The 14843-nt window shown below is 33.3% G+C and overlaps 2 protein-coding genes across 2 annotated transcripts; one reads left to right on the top strand and one right to left on the bottom strand.

The window, feature by feature from the left end:
- Window positions 1-3199: 3199 nt before the first annotated feature.
- Window positions 3200-7985, top strand: LOC110625236 (probable receptor-like protein kinase At1g11050). The gene is made up of 2 exons (XM_021770839.2): window positions 3200-5418; window positions 7903-7985. Exons 1-2 carry the CDS (start codon window positions 3443-3445, stop codon window positions 7922-7924), a joined length of 1998 nt encoding a protein of 665 aa, XP_021626531.2. The 5' UTR covers window positions 3200-3442; the 3' UTR covers window positions 7925-7985.
- A 4354-nt stretch (window positions 7986-12339) lies between these two features.
- Window positions 12340-13839, bottom strand: LOC110624322 (ankyrin repeat-containing protein ITN1). Its single transcript, XM_021769421.2, has 2 exons — window positions 13198-13839; window positions 12340-13125 (listed from the first exon to the last, which is right to left on the bottom strand). The coding sequence occupies exons 1-2, from the start codon at window positions 13798-13800 to the stop codon at window positions 12340-12342; spliced, it is 1389 nt and encodes a 462-aa protein (XP_021625113.1). The 5' UTR covers window positions 13801-13839.
- Between the last annotated feature and the right edge of the window lie 1004 nt (window positions 13840-14843).

Below are 14843 nucleotides of genomic sequence, written 5' to 3'. Positions count from 1 at the left end.
TTTAATTATTATTATATTATAATAATAATATATTTTATTATATTAATTTAATAGTATTATAACATGTAAATAATATTATTAAATTAATTTTTTTGAAATAAAATATTATTAAATTAATATAAGATAAATATATTATTATAATATAATAATAATTAAAAAATTAAAAAATTAAAAAATATATATATTTTTTAAAATCAAAGGCTGTGCTGGTGCCTAATAGGCGTCTAAGTGTGGAGTAGCGGAGGGCTTAACCCTTACATAAGCAGATATTTTAATAAATATTTTAAATTTTAAATATTTTTTTAAAAAAATAAAAATTAATTAAATATATTACTGATTGAACTTTTTTTTTTGAATCAAATTACTGATTCAACTTTAAATTTTATTTATTATACTCTAAATTTTATAGATGGATGAAGTTATATTAAAGTAATTTTATTAATTTATAGAAATTTAGAATCTAATCAATAAAATTTTAAATATATTAATAATAATTTTTTTTTTTATTTTTTTAAATAAATCATTAATAAATTATAATTTATATTTAATTATTATAATTATTATAAATTTTAGATATTTAACCAGTTATAATTTTAATTCAGATCAATATTTTATAGATTTATCTAAAATAATATATGGGTGTAAATATATATTTATTTTATTATTATTATTATATATATATATATATATATATATATATATATATATATATATATATTTACTAGAGGTAAATAATATTTAGTTTAAATTTAAAAAATAAATTAAATTAAATTAATTTAAAAATTTAATTTGATTTTTTATTTTTTTAATTTGAATTTGAATTTTAAAATTTTCAATTGATTTGATTTAGATTGATTTTATTAAAAAAAATTTAAATTTAAGCGATTAGTAATAATAGTATATTATTTTAATAATATAGAGATTATATTATAATTAAAATTAATATATTTTAATTAAATTTTAAAATATTAAAAATAAGAGATAAAAAATAAAAAAATTATTAAAATTTAAATTAATCGAATCGAACTGAATCAAATCGAATCGATTTAATTTTTAACTAAAATCAATTTAATTTAATTTTCATAAATATTAAAATTTTTATTTTTATTTTATTTAATTCGATTTATTTTTGAATCCAACCGAAAAGAATACTATATTTTTTTATAGATAATTAAATATATTACTGATTGAACTTTAAATTTTATTTATTATACTCTAAATTTTATAGATCGATGAAGTTATATTAAAGTAATTTTATTAATTTATAAAAATTTAGAATCTAATCAATAAAATTTTAAATATATTAATAATAAATTAAATTATTTTTTATTTTTTTAAATAAATCATTAATAAATTATAATTTATATTTAATTATTATAATTTTTATAAATTTTAGATATTTAACCAGTTATAATTGTAGTTCAGATCAATATTTTATAGATTAATTTAAAATAATATATGAATGTAAATATATATTTATTCTATTTTATTATTTTTATTATTATTATATATATTTACTCAGGAGGTGAATAATATTTAGTTTAAATTTAAAAATAAATTAAATTAAATTAATTTAGAAATTTAATTTGATTTTTTATTTATTTTAATTTAATTTTTAATTTTAAAAATTTATTTTATTTCGATTCAGTTTTTACTTTAAAAAATTTAAATTTAAGCAATTAGTGATAATAATATATTATTTTAATAATATAGAGAGATTATAGTATATTTGAAATTAAAATATTTTAATTAAATTTTAAAATATTAAAAATAAGAGGTAAAAAATAAAAAATTTATTAAAAATTTAAATTAATCGAATCGAACTAAATCAAATTGATTCGATTTAATTTCTAATTAAAATTAATTCGATTTAATTTTCATAAATATTAAAATTTTAATTTTTACTTTATTTAATTCGATTTATTTTTAAATTTAAGTGATAAAATATTATTTTTTTATAGATAGATCGAATATATATATTAACCGTTTAATATAAAATATCTAATTTAACTCTCAAATTATTATGCATTATAAATGAGAATGGAGAATTTAGGATGATAATTTAGGACAATAAAAAAGGAAAAATAAATAACTAAATATTTGATATAATTCATTAAATACTCATTACTTATTAAACACGTAATTTATAAAAGTAAATTTTATTGCAAATTTTTATTCTAAATTCTCCCAGTTGTATTCTAAACTTTTTTAATTACATTTTATTTTGTTTTTCTAAATTTCATTAATTGTGTTATCAATTTTTTTAAATGATAAAATTATTCTATTTTTTTAAAAAGTTGTTATTTTGTAAAAAATTGAAACGCAATTAAAAAATTTAAAAACATAGTTAATAGTATAAATTATTTTTGACTTTTTATAAGATACTATTGATTTATATTTAATTATTATAAATTTATAAATGTAAATATTTAATAAATTATTATTTTTATTAAGCGTATAATGGTTAAAAAATGGAACCATTTAACATGATAACGCAAGCATTAGGTGATGGTGATGCATGATTTGATTGGGAAAGCTGGACACGTGGACCAAGGAGATAGTGCCGTTGCAAGACTCCAATTTACAAGCTATGTCACCAAGTCAATTATCTAGTATCCGATGAAACTTGAAACAGAGAATCTCTGACTAAAAATAATATCTTTCACAGCACGTGACCAAATTATTGGTCTTACCAAACCTTGGACTTTTAAGTAGAGACTCATCCACCTGTCTAATTGACCCATTCACTAACATTTTATTGAGAAATTTATTATTTAATATCTGATTTAGCATAATTTTTTTTTAAATTTTTTAATTTTAAAAAATATATAAAAAATAAAATTTACGCAATTTTTATATATTTTTTATTGCTTGAATATGGGAATTTTTTAATTCAAAAATTGAAAAATAAAAAATATAATTGAACTAATTTTTTTTAAAATTCTTTGATTTTAAATTATAAAAAAAATAAAGTAAAAAGAGCAGAAGGATCCAAACGGATGTATGGGATCAAAGCACCAAATAAGGATAAACCAAACCATAAATCAGACATGAAACAGTTTCCAATAAGAGAAGGCAAGGACTGAAGTGGGCCCAAGATGGTCTCTGTTGTCTGCAGGTGGAGCCGCCCTTCAACTCGGAAGATCAGCACGTAGCATCAAAACCCAATTTCCTAGGTGCTTCGTATAGATCGCGACTTTCTGTTACAGCAAGCCAGCAGCTGCCAGAGCTCCGAATCTATTGAGAAACAGACAGAGATAAATTGACCAAAGCAAATATTGTCATTTCCTCATCATTTCACAATCTCAAAATTTTCAGCATTCAACATTTCAGTCTGAATGATTCCCTTCCCTAACTTCGAGCTTTTGCAAACCAAATACCAGAACCCAGAATCCGCTAAACAGTACATAACCCAAGCAAAATCTTGAAGCCAAGTGTAGAAATGGCTGATCTTGATTTGCTGCTTCTCTTGTTACTCTCTCTTTCTGCTATTATCTCCCCTACTCATGAAGCAGCTATCACCTATCTTCCTTCTGCCCAAAACAATTTTTCATCACAATGCCCCGTGGACCTTAACTATGTATTGAGAATCCCATGGAACAAAACTGTTTGTCAAAATTACCAGCCATCCAAAAATGACAGTTCCAATTCCCAAATTGATATGACCAATAAGGATCCATGTTGCATGGCCCTTCTTTCCCTCTTTGGGGTAGGCCTTGCTCAGCATCTCAAGCAAACCTCTCTCTTTCAGCTTCCTAGCTTACCCACCTCTGTTTCTTGCCTTCAATATTATCAAGCAAAGCTCAGCTCTCTCTCTCTTGCTGATGATATTGTGTCTCACTGTTTTGATCCTATGCAGTTTGTATTAACTCCTAATTTATGTGCCCACGTGCAGACTTCTCAGGATTGGGTTGCAAAATTGGGAAAATCAACTGTTCTTGACTCTGCTTGCAAGCCTGATCTTGTTGATCTTACATCTTGTAGTGCATGTGTGGCTGCTGGTTTTAAGGTTCAATCTGAGCTGATATTAAAAGATGGCGATAATACTCATGCCACAGATTGTTTTTACTTTACAGTTTTGTATGCTGCTGGTATTGTTAACGAGTTTGGTCCAGAAAGTGATGGTGCTGTTACATGTATATTTGGGTTAGACTTGGAATCTAACATGGGTTCATCTAGTAAAGCTCATTCTGCTCTTGTTTTTGGCTTAACTGGTGCTGGTGTTGCTATTTTGGTCACGTCTAGCTTGTTAGGATTTTATTTTTGGTATGATAAGAAACGGAGGAAGAAAAATATTTCTAGTTTTCCCTTTGATTTGGAGGATCAAGGGTCTAGGCCAATACTGAGGCCAAATACTGGATCAATTTGGTTGAAGATTCATGATCTTGAAAAAGCAACAGAAAATTTTTCACAGAAGAATTTTATTGGTAGGGGAGGATTTGGTTTTGTTTACAAGGGGGTTTTGTCTGATGGGACAACTGTAGCTGTTAAGAGGATTATAGAATCTGATTTTCAAGGTGATGCAGAATTTTGCAATGAAGTTGAGATAATCAGCAACTTGAAGCACAGGAATCTGGTGCCTCTTAGAGGGTGTTGTGTAGCTGATCAAGATGAAAATTATGCTGAAAAAGGGAGTCAAAGATATCTTGTTTATGATTACATGCCTAATGGGAATCTTGATGATCATTTGTTTCCATCATTTGATGATAAAACAAGGAAGAATCTATTGACATGGCCTCAAAGGAAGAGCATAATTTTGGATGTGGCGAAGGGATTAGCTTATTTGCACTATGGAGTGAAGCCTGCAATATATCATAGAGATATTAAGGCCACAAATATATTGTTAGATGGTGATATGAGAGCAAGAGTGGCTGATTTTGGTTTGGCAAAGCAGAGTAAAGAAGGTCAGTCTCATCTCACTACAAGAGTGGCTGGAACTCATGGATACTTAGCTCCTGAATATGCTCTCTATGGGCAACTGACTGAGAAGAGTGATGTTTATAGTTTCGGAGTAGTTGTTTTGGAGATAATGTGTGGGAGAAAAGCTCTTGATTTCTCTTCAACAGAGTCGCCACGAGCTTTTTTGATCACTGACTGGGTTTGGTCATTGGTGAAAGCTGGAAAAGTAGAAGATGTATTGGATACTTCTTTGCTGAGAGATGGGGATTTTTCGAGTTCGAACCCGAAGGCCATAATGGAGAGATTTGTACTTGTTGGAATTTTGTGTGCTCATGTGATGGTAGCTTTGAGGCCTACTATATTGGATGCTCTGAAAATGTTGGAAGGAGATATTGAAGTTCCAACTATTCCGGATCGGCCGATTCCTTTCAGCCATCCTTCCTCTTTTGGTGATAGTGATAGCTTCTGCATCTCCCCAGCATTGGGTTCTCCACAAGTGAATATTGGTTACATGCTCAGGTAAAGCCAGAAAGTTTGGAATTTCATATTTTGCTTTGCCTAATGCATACAGAAAAATGTAGCCATGTTTTTAGAAGATTTCTTCTTTTTTTTTTTTTTTTTAATTTCTTTTTTAATCTTCACTTGGGATGTTATTATTAATGGATAACAGGATCATGTATCTCTATAAAAAGAAAATTCATAGGAAATCACTAATTTTAGTTTCAATGTTTCATCTCTGTGCAGTAAAATGTAAATACCTCAAGCTTGACATAGCCTGATTTCAGTTGTGACTTGCACAATATAAATGAAATATTTCATATAATCTTTTGTGGCACTGTGTTGTTGCTGCATAGGTTTCCACTATTTTTTTTTTTAATCGGGAATTAGAGATTGAGAGAGTAGAACATGAGATCTTTCAGACTTATTTAGATGCACTTATCATCCAGTTGCATTTATCATCCGTCTAAGCTAGAAAGTATACAAATTTAATTAAGTGTGTTATTTATCAATATGTTAAGGGTGGAAATTTTATTTTCCATTTTCAAATAGTTTTTTATTATAACTTTTAAAATTTAGCTAGAGGTTTGGAATGAATTATTTATACTAGACATTCTTTTCTATTAAAATATAATATAATTATTTTTAATTATATTTATTATTATAATTTATATATTAATTATTTTTCATTTTACATTTTTTATGTTGTGATATTATTTATTAATTTAATTTTACAATACTTATATATACTTAGATTTAGATAGATGTTTAATTATAACTAATGTGGGTGAAATAGAGTTGTGCTGTAATTGGTCAATCCAATAAAAAAGAAAATGTGAGGTGGTTGTGCCTGTGTCAGTCACTCTGATAACTCTAACACTCAAATCAATAAATTGAAAAGAAAAGACGAATGTAAGGAATTGCTTAAAACTCAAGTGTAATTATATAAAAATTGTTAATTATACTGTTTCCTGCAGATTCGGTTGGTACCGGCTAATTGATAAGAGATTCAACTAGCTAATTGATTGCAGATCTTGTGATTATAGGCATAACAGGTATTTGCTGGATTGTATTTCTAATGGTAATTTTATATGAAAACTCGACCTATCTAGGAGAGAGCGAGTCTTGATGAAGAACCAAGCACTGTGGTGTTTGGGTCTTCCTTTCCACGGGTGGGACCGCGTATCGACTTATCAGACTCTTGTTACGTGGCTCTGTCTTATGGTGAAAACTCATAACTTATTTTGGGCGATTGTTGCGTAACATCAGAGGTCTCCCATTGGTCTTTGATTCTTCAGATTCGAAGGTGCCAATTGTCTTCACGATCTGGGGCACGTGAGTCATTTGGATTGGCCTTTCTCTACTCAAGTCACTTCGCCTACTCCTACCCATAAAATGAAGAATGCCTTGTCTACGAGTCTTATTCAAAATCTATCATCGAAACCATCATATAAAAATCCTACTTCTCCTCCATATATCACTTTTACTTGCAACTAACTTTTATGTTTTTAGAAAAGTCTCGACCACTTCTCTCATTTGCACACTTAAGGTAATTCTTATTTGCTTTCAACTTTTATATCCATGAATAGGAACACTTCTTTTTCTACTTCTAGTGGAAGTCCTACCTCAAACTCCTCCTCTGACGGTTCTATTCGTGTTCCAGCACCCACCATTCTGCTGCGGGTGGCCCCTGATGGTGGAGGCAGTTTGATCAGTGACGTCCCTTCCATACTAATAGAGGGAGATATAGATCATCTTCACGACAACTATCACATCTCTCGATAAATCTTTCATGTCTTTGCTCTATCCTTGAGCGTTCGCACAGATTACCAGATCCCTGTAGAGGATACCATCATAGTCTATGAAGAGCAGTTGAAGGCGGGTCTTTGATTTCTTTTGGACCTTTTTTTTACTGAGATCCTTCAATTCCATAAGCTTTCAATCGCCCATCTGCACCCTAACAGCTAGAGAATCTTGGTGGCCTTCTAATTCGTTTGTTTCAACAACAAGATTGAGCTGAGCATGACCCTCTTCTCTCAACTGTACTAGCTAGGTGCTCGAAGAAACAAAGAGCTCTGATTTTTCAGTGGGAGGAAATGCCAGACACTATTTGACTGGATTTCTTCTTCCCTAAAGTGATGGAAGAACAAGTTTTTTATCCTCCACTACCGAGTTTCTGGGGGTTTTGATCCCTTTCAAACGAACTAGAACATATGAGTGGAGCTGAGAAAGGATGGGGTCCAACTACGGAGGAATGAGAAAGAGGCTTTGGACTTTCGTTAGACGATGGCCACGTTCTAGAAGACAAACATCCTCAAGGCGGTGAGGAACTCTGTTCTGTGTTGGCAGAGCCAACCCCAGGCAAGCCAGGCTCAGGATCCTCACCTGCCCAGCCTTTTCTACCTTAGGGAAAGCAATTCTCTAAGCAGCGAGCATGGTATTTCTTTTTTCCAGCACTCTTTGTATTTTAAACTGACTACCTTACTCACTTGTTGTTTTGTGCAGATATGGCTGGGAAGAAGAATAAGTTGTCTGAGGCGGCTCGTGCTGACCGTAAGGGCAAATCTTTTGCTGGGGCAACCGGTCCCCCTCCTAAATGACTCGCCGAGCAAATAAAGTAATCATGCTTCCTCTTCCTCTGCCCCCTCCTACAATAGAAGAATTGGCCCCTTCTCAGCCCGAGTCTTCTGCAAGGGGTGTTCCTACAACAACCCATGTCCCTGCTGAGCCCACACCGGAAAATGCTAGCGTTGAGTCCTCGAGGCCTCAAAACATCCAACACTTAACGCTGGTGCTGATCCAGACGACCTTTCTTCTTGAGGAACCCAACCTGTCAGTCCTTATGGCCAAGAATGCTTTGAGGCCTAGGAACCTTCATCGTTTGGACGAGGTTGAGACAGACAAGCTTTTTGACAACATCATGCACGCTGCTATGAGTGTCCTCTGCGCGTACATGGCCAAAGAGCGTAATAAGGATCTGAGGTGAGAGCTCGGGGCTTAGGAGATAAACAGAAGACTCTTGCAAGAGGGATGCTCTAGGCTGATAGACACCTGCCTTGTGGCTTGTCATATAATGCTTTTATTGGTTGGACTAATACCCAGATTATAGCCTAGTGGAACCTCCCTTGTGGCTTGGCATAGAATTCCTTGATTAGCGGGATTAACACCCGGATTATAGCTTAGTAGGACCCGCCTTGTGGCCTAGCATAGAATGCCTTAGTTTAGTGGGACTATTACCTGGATTATGGTCTGGAGGAACCTGCCTTATGGTCCGGCATAAGATGCCTTATTTAGCGAAACTAACACTTGGATTATGGCCTAGCAAAACCTGCCTTGTGGCTCGATATAAGATGCCTTGTTTAGCAAAACTAAGACTTGAATTATGACCTGGTGGAACTCGCCTTGTAGCCTAGCATAAGATGCCTTATTTAGCGGAACTAATATCCTAATTATGGCCTGACAAAATTCATCTTGTGGCTCAATGGAACCCGCCTTGTAGCTCGGCATAAGATGTCTTATTTAGCAAGACTAACACCCGGATTATGGCTTGGCGAAACTCGCCTTGTGACCCGGCATAAGATGCCTTTTTTAATGAGACTAACACCAGAATTATGGCCAAGTGGAAGGTGGGTTCAAAAGTTATATGAGTCAGTTTGGGCCGGACTATTTCAATTGGTATCAGAGCTACCCTAGATCAGAAAAATTGTGCAGAGCTAGTGGGCCTACGAGGAAAGGGCTACCCGTGTGAGACGAGGTGGAGCCGTCCGAGGTACTAGCAAACCACAATACCCGAGGGTCCGATTCTAGTTTAGCAATTGTATCCGACTCAGTTGTGATGAGGACGTCACAAATTTAGTAGGGGAGAATGTAATGTTCAGCTGCTTTCTTAGAAAAGAATCCCACGTCGGCAGTTTACGGCAAATTAAAATTGCATATAATAGCTAGCATGAAACTACTAAATAACTTGGATTAACCATTTTGAGTCAAGTGAAAAGTGGGTCCAAAAGTTATTTGGGTCAGTTTGGCCAGGCTATTTCAATCTACCTTATGGACTAGCATAAGATGCCTTGTTTAGTGGGACTAACACTCAGATTATGGTCTAGCAGAACTCGCCTTCTGGTCTAGCATAAGATGTCCTATTTAGTGGGACTAACACCCAAATTATTGCCTGGCTGTACCCGCCTTATCGCCCAACATAAAATATCTTATTTAGTGGGATTAACACCCGGATTATGGCCTGGCAGAATCCACCTTGTGGCATGGAGTAAGATACCTTGTTTAGCGGAACTAACACCCAGATTATGGCATGGCGAAACTCGCCTTGTGGTCTGGCATAAGATGCTTTGTTTGGCAGGACTAATACCTGGATTATGGCCTGGTGGAACCCACCTTGTGGCCTTTAATGAATGCTCCTTAATCTTTTTGAAGAAGGCAACCCAATTGTTCCTCGCCCCCTGAAGAACATAACACATGAAAAAAATATATCATTAACTGTTATTGATAAAATTTTCTCAGATTACAAATATGTTAGGAGTGGGAAATGACTCAACCATCTAATTTTTCCTGCTTATAAGACTTGGACGAATAGCTTTCGAGACTTTAAATAGTCATTTCCAGTTTTTGCTCAACTTACCAGTCCTGGCATTACCGATTATCACATCTGTTCTTTTAAAGACTAAGTCTCCCACATTAAAAGCACGTGGCCTGACTCTACTATTGAATATTCAGGATATCTTTTATGATCTATTTATTTTTTCTCTTACCATCGTTGGGTCCTCCTACAATTACATGTATAACCCTTATGCGTTCACGGTTAGGGGTAGTTTCAGGAGTTGTTACATCGTGATTGAGCCTCTTCTCTTCTCCATTCTTTCTAGCAAACTTTCAAAGTGTGTTGTCTCTTATTAACCTCTTGATCTCGTCTTTCAGCTACCAGCATTCCTCCTTATTGCTTCACATGCTATCTTATGATTTAATTCATAAATAATTTACTCAGTGTTTCACATGCTATATTATGATTTAATTCCTCACTTGTATTATTTCTGCGTTAAACCGTGATACAAAATTCCTTAAAAACTCACCCTCTCCTTAGCGAATCTTCCGCAGATTAGAGGAGAGCTTTTTAGGAGGTTACAAGTAATAAACTTGCATTTAAATAACATAGTGAATTACGTAAAATTCTGAATTAAACTTGAGCTCAGATGTTGGTACTATTTTTGAGTCAAACCTGCGAGTGTTGATGGAAACACTCGGCATAACACAAAGTTATTAATATCATGAAGCTACGTAGTCATCCTAAAAATCGTCAGGTGAATCCTGGGATCTGCTATCCTATTATTTTTATCCAAACTTGAGAGTTTGAATTTAGTGAGAAATGTCTCTGCCATGATCTCTTTCGAAAGAGGCGAGGCATCATCCAGGCCAAAGTCCTCTTCATGCTCCTTCTAATACCTTTGAACAACCTATACCAGCTTCCAGTCAACATTCTTTGGAGCCTCATCTGATGACTCTTTTTCTTTGAACTCGTGCTTCCCTTTGGACCGTGTCTAGATTGTTTCTGTCCAAGGCCTTGGGATATCACCGGAGGCTTCCTCCCCATAAATGACGCCTCCCCTCGAGTTTTGTGTTGCTCAGGAGTAGCCTGCAACCTTTTGATGTATTGGAGCATTTGTTCATTGTTCAGATTATTAAGATTTGCTTTGTTGACCATAGAGGGTGTGTTTTGTCCACTGCTAGGAGTGAAAATGATAGCACCCTCATTGGTAGCAACCTTAGTAGCAACTCATGAATTGCCGGCCATTTCAAGAAAGAGAAATGAGAGATTTCTTTTTAAGAGAAAAGGGGATAATAGACAAGTTTTAATCCAAATGAATAGAGAGAATTTAATTAATTTTTCGATAACGGAACCAAATGATGTAGTCAAAATGAAACTGTGTTGTGATTGGTTAATCCTACAAAAAAGAGAATGTGAGGTGGTTAGCGTCTATGGCAGCGACTTTGATATTCAAATCAGTAAACATAAGAGAAAGAACGAATGTAAGGAACTACTTAGAACTCAAGAAGAGTAGTTGAATAAGAATTGTATACTTTTATCTCTACAATTGTTAGTTTTTATAAACTATAAGAATATTAAATTAATTATAGTATTTTTTGGAGATCCGGCTAGTGCTGGCTAATTGATAGGAGATCCCGCTGGCTAATCGATTGGGAATCCCGTGATTACAGATGTAACGATGGTCTATTAGATTGTATTTGCTAATAGTAACTTTATGTGAAAACTCGATCTATCTAGAAGATGGCGAATCTTGATAAAAAATGGAGTGTTATAATATCCAGGTTTTCCTTTTAATGGATGAGACTGCGTATCAACTTATTAAATCCTTATCACATTGTCCTATTTTATGGTGAAAGACGTAAGGTATGAGCTTGGAGAATTGTTATATAACATTAATAACCATTTCAATGAGTGATTAATAATAAAAATAATTAAAAATTTAGTAATGCTGCCAAAATTTAGGTAATATGTAAATATTATTATCAATAATTTGAGACTAAAATATAGTTAAAAGATAGATAAAACATACATTAAAATTAAATTAAATTTTTTTGCAATTCTTATACATATATATTAATTATATTTAAAATTTTTATGTTGAGTATTAATAAACTAAAAACTTATATATTAATTAGATATATAGATTTCTTTTTTATATAGATTTTTTTTAAAAATAAATAAAAAGAAAAATGATAAAATTTAAATTTAGAGTTTTATTTAAATCCAAGCACAATTGGTATAAGTTTAGAAAATCGCACATTGGAAAATTTAAAAACTAATTAGAATTATACATACACATCATAGAGAAATAACAAGAACTTCAATAAGGCTCAAAGTCTTTTGATTAATGGAAATTATCTCTTGGAAGAAAAAAAAAAAAAACTTAATTAACATAAGCAAGATATTAATTTAGAAATACTTTGGTAGATCTTCTGAACCACCCAAATAAAAAGGGAGGCAATATGTAACCAAATAATAAATTGAAATAAACGATGAATGATAATGTTAATTATGAACAATGTTTTCCCTGCAGAAGTCCAATTTTCTCTCAGCCTCATGTTGAACGCCGCCGCAAAGAAATATGCTTGTGATATGTATACGATTGTGAAGCACATGACAATTACAAGGAAAACCTGTAAAATCGTATTTTTGAAAGGGATTCCACTAAACATCACCAGAATAATAATAAGAGAGAGAGCCAAAGAAACAGTGTTGGAAAACCAGAAATATGTTTCTGTCCGCTGAAGGGCATGATCAAGATAAGAAGGAGCCGAAGCAGCATTAGCGTCGATAATTGGCTTCTGGTCGTTATTAAATTGAGGTGGGTTTACCCCAGCTTGAAAAGCTATCGTTGCTGTTAAAGTAGCAGCTACGAGAATATTGCCTCGTGCCTCTTCGAATCTCTTGCCGACATTCTTTAAGTAGTTATTCCAGAATTTACACGTTATGGCAACTAGGCCTCTGTTTTTTTGCACTGTTGATGATGGAGATTTATTAATACGCTCTTTGTTCCTCTGAAGACCTGCTGCAGCTTCAAGAAGGATGATCTTTATTTCCAGGCCTTTTGAATCCCTTGGACTGTGCTCTAAAGCATCCAGTGCTGTAAATCCATTCTTGTTCAAGGTATTTGCGTTCTCTGTGATGCTTGTCTCCGAGAATAAGTATTTTACAATCTGCATAAGCAAAAAGATCATTACTTTTGGGTGTATTTTCTTACGTGGCCAGCAGCGGCAGGATCAACAAACCTGCACTTGTTTGAGGATCGCAGCAAGGTGCAAAATGGTATTTCCATTATCATCCTTGGCACTGACAAATTCATCATCTCGTACCGTTTCCACCAACAATTTCAAAGCCTCCAACCGATTATATTTAACGCATAAGTGCAAGATTGTCTCTCCATTATCCATCTTCTCTCTTATTGACCCGGGACAAATGCTCATTAATTCCATTATAACGGTAACTCGTCCTTTCATGGCAGCCAAGTGAAGTGGGATTCTTCCATCTTGATCACGTGCCCAGCAAGCATCAGGATTCACAGTTACCAATTCTCTGACAATATGGGAGTAGCCTTCTGCAGAAGCGAAGTGAAGAGGCAAGCGACAAAGAGAGTCAAACTCCTCGGCTAGTTTGGGCTTCCACTTGAGGAGTGCTTGAGCAAACTGAAGGTGACCTCGCATGGCTGCGATGTGCAAGGGAGTTTCATGGAAGGAAGTAACGGTGACCCTATCAAGAATGAGTTCATCTTGTTGAAGCAATGCATCTAACTCAGCTACATCCCCTTTCAATGATGCTTGATAAATGACGAGCTGGTCGTGCTCGATTGAGGTGTTGAGGTTCTCTATAGACATCCTATGCAAAAGGGGGTGGTGATGGGGGTTTCTGGTTAGACGGTGTCTGCTTCTTGATGAGAATAAAGACGATGGTAATATATATACATGATTTTACAATAGAGTTGATGACCAATTTACGTGGTTAGAATTGATTTTGACCAGTATTTGGCACCTGCTATTACCAGAAATGCCTCGTAATATCGTGAGTTTCAAGATATCTCACGACATATTAGAACTTTGAAGACATCCATAACTTTTGTAGCTTTCTTTGATTTTGTCTTTGGTATCTGTTAATCTATGTGGTTTTGTTCTCTTATAGTTCGGTTGTTTCTTTTGGATTTGAAGTAATCTGTTTTTTTTTTTTGTTTTTTTTTGAAGAGAATGCTCATCTTCCATATCTTCTTCAATTCTGCATCTCTTTTCATCTCTGGAAAAACAATCCTCTCGAAATATGGGATGAACTCCACACATTATTATAGACTCGTAAGCATGATCCACTCGATATGTTGGCTTGGATGAGTGCCTGGAAATGCAGAACTGAAAGGAAGCTTCAAGGGAACTCTCTTCCACGTCCAACAGTTCATTCCAAAGGAACACATGTGCTGAAAATAAAGGATCAACTACAAAATTCAGCGTCTCCAAGATTAAGTTTTCACTCCTATGTCTAGATTTGTCAATGAGATTAGCTATGCAACTAATGTTCGTAATATGATCACGAGAATAATTTTTTGGATAAAAAACAACACATAAAGAAAAACCAGTCAAATTTGACTGATCTAGTCTAAATGAAAGAGAAGTGATAGGGAAAGGGGATTGACGATCGGAGAAAATAGAGAATAAAATTAGTTATTTAAATTTAAGCAATACTGAAATTAGATAATATACTAAATAACTAAAAAATATAGCTAATTGAAATTAGCAAATTAAATTTAGGAACTGACGACTTTATTTAGAAATTGCAATAGAAGTGACAGTCTAATGTGCTCTGTATTGTGATTACACTGAGATATACTACCATAATGACTCAGTGCCTTTTAAATAGATATTTCAAAGGCACTAAT

The sequence above is a fragment of the Manihot esculenta genome, chromosome 10 (genome assembly GCF_001659605.2).
Source record: "Manihot esculenta cultivar AM560-2 chromosome 10, M.esculenta_v8, whole genome shotgun sequence".
Lineage (NCBI taxonomy): Eukaryota > Viridiplantae > Streptophyta > Magnoliopsida > Malpighiales > Euphorbiaceae > Manihot > Manihot esculenta.
This window is presented reverse-complemented; position numbering and strand designations above follow the sequence as displayed.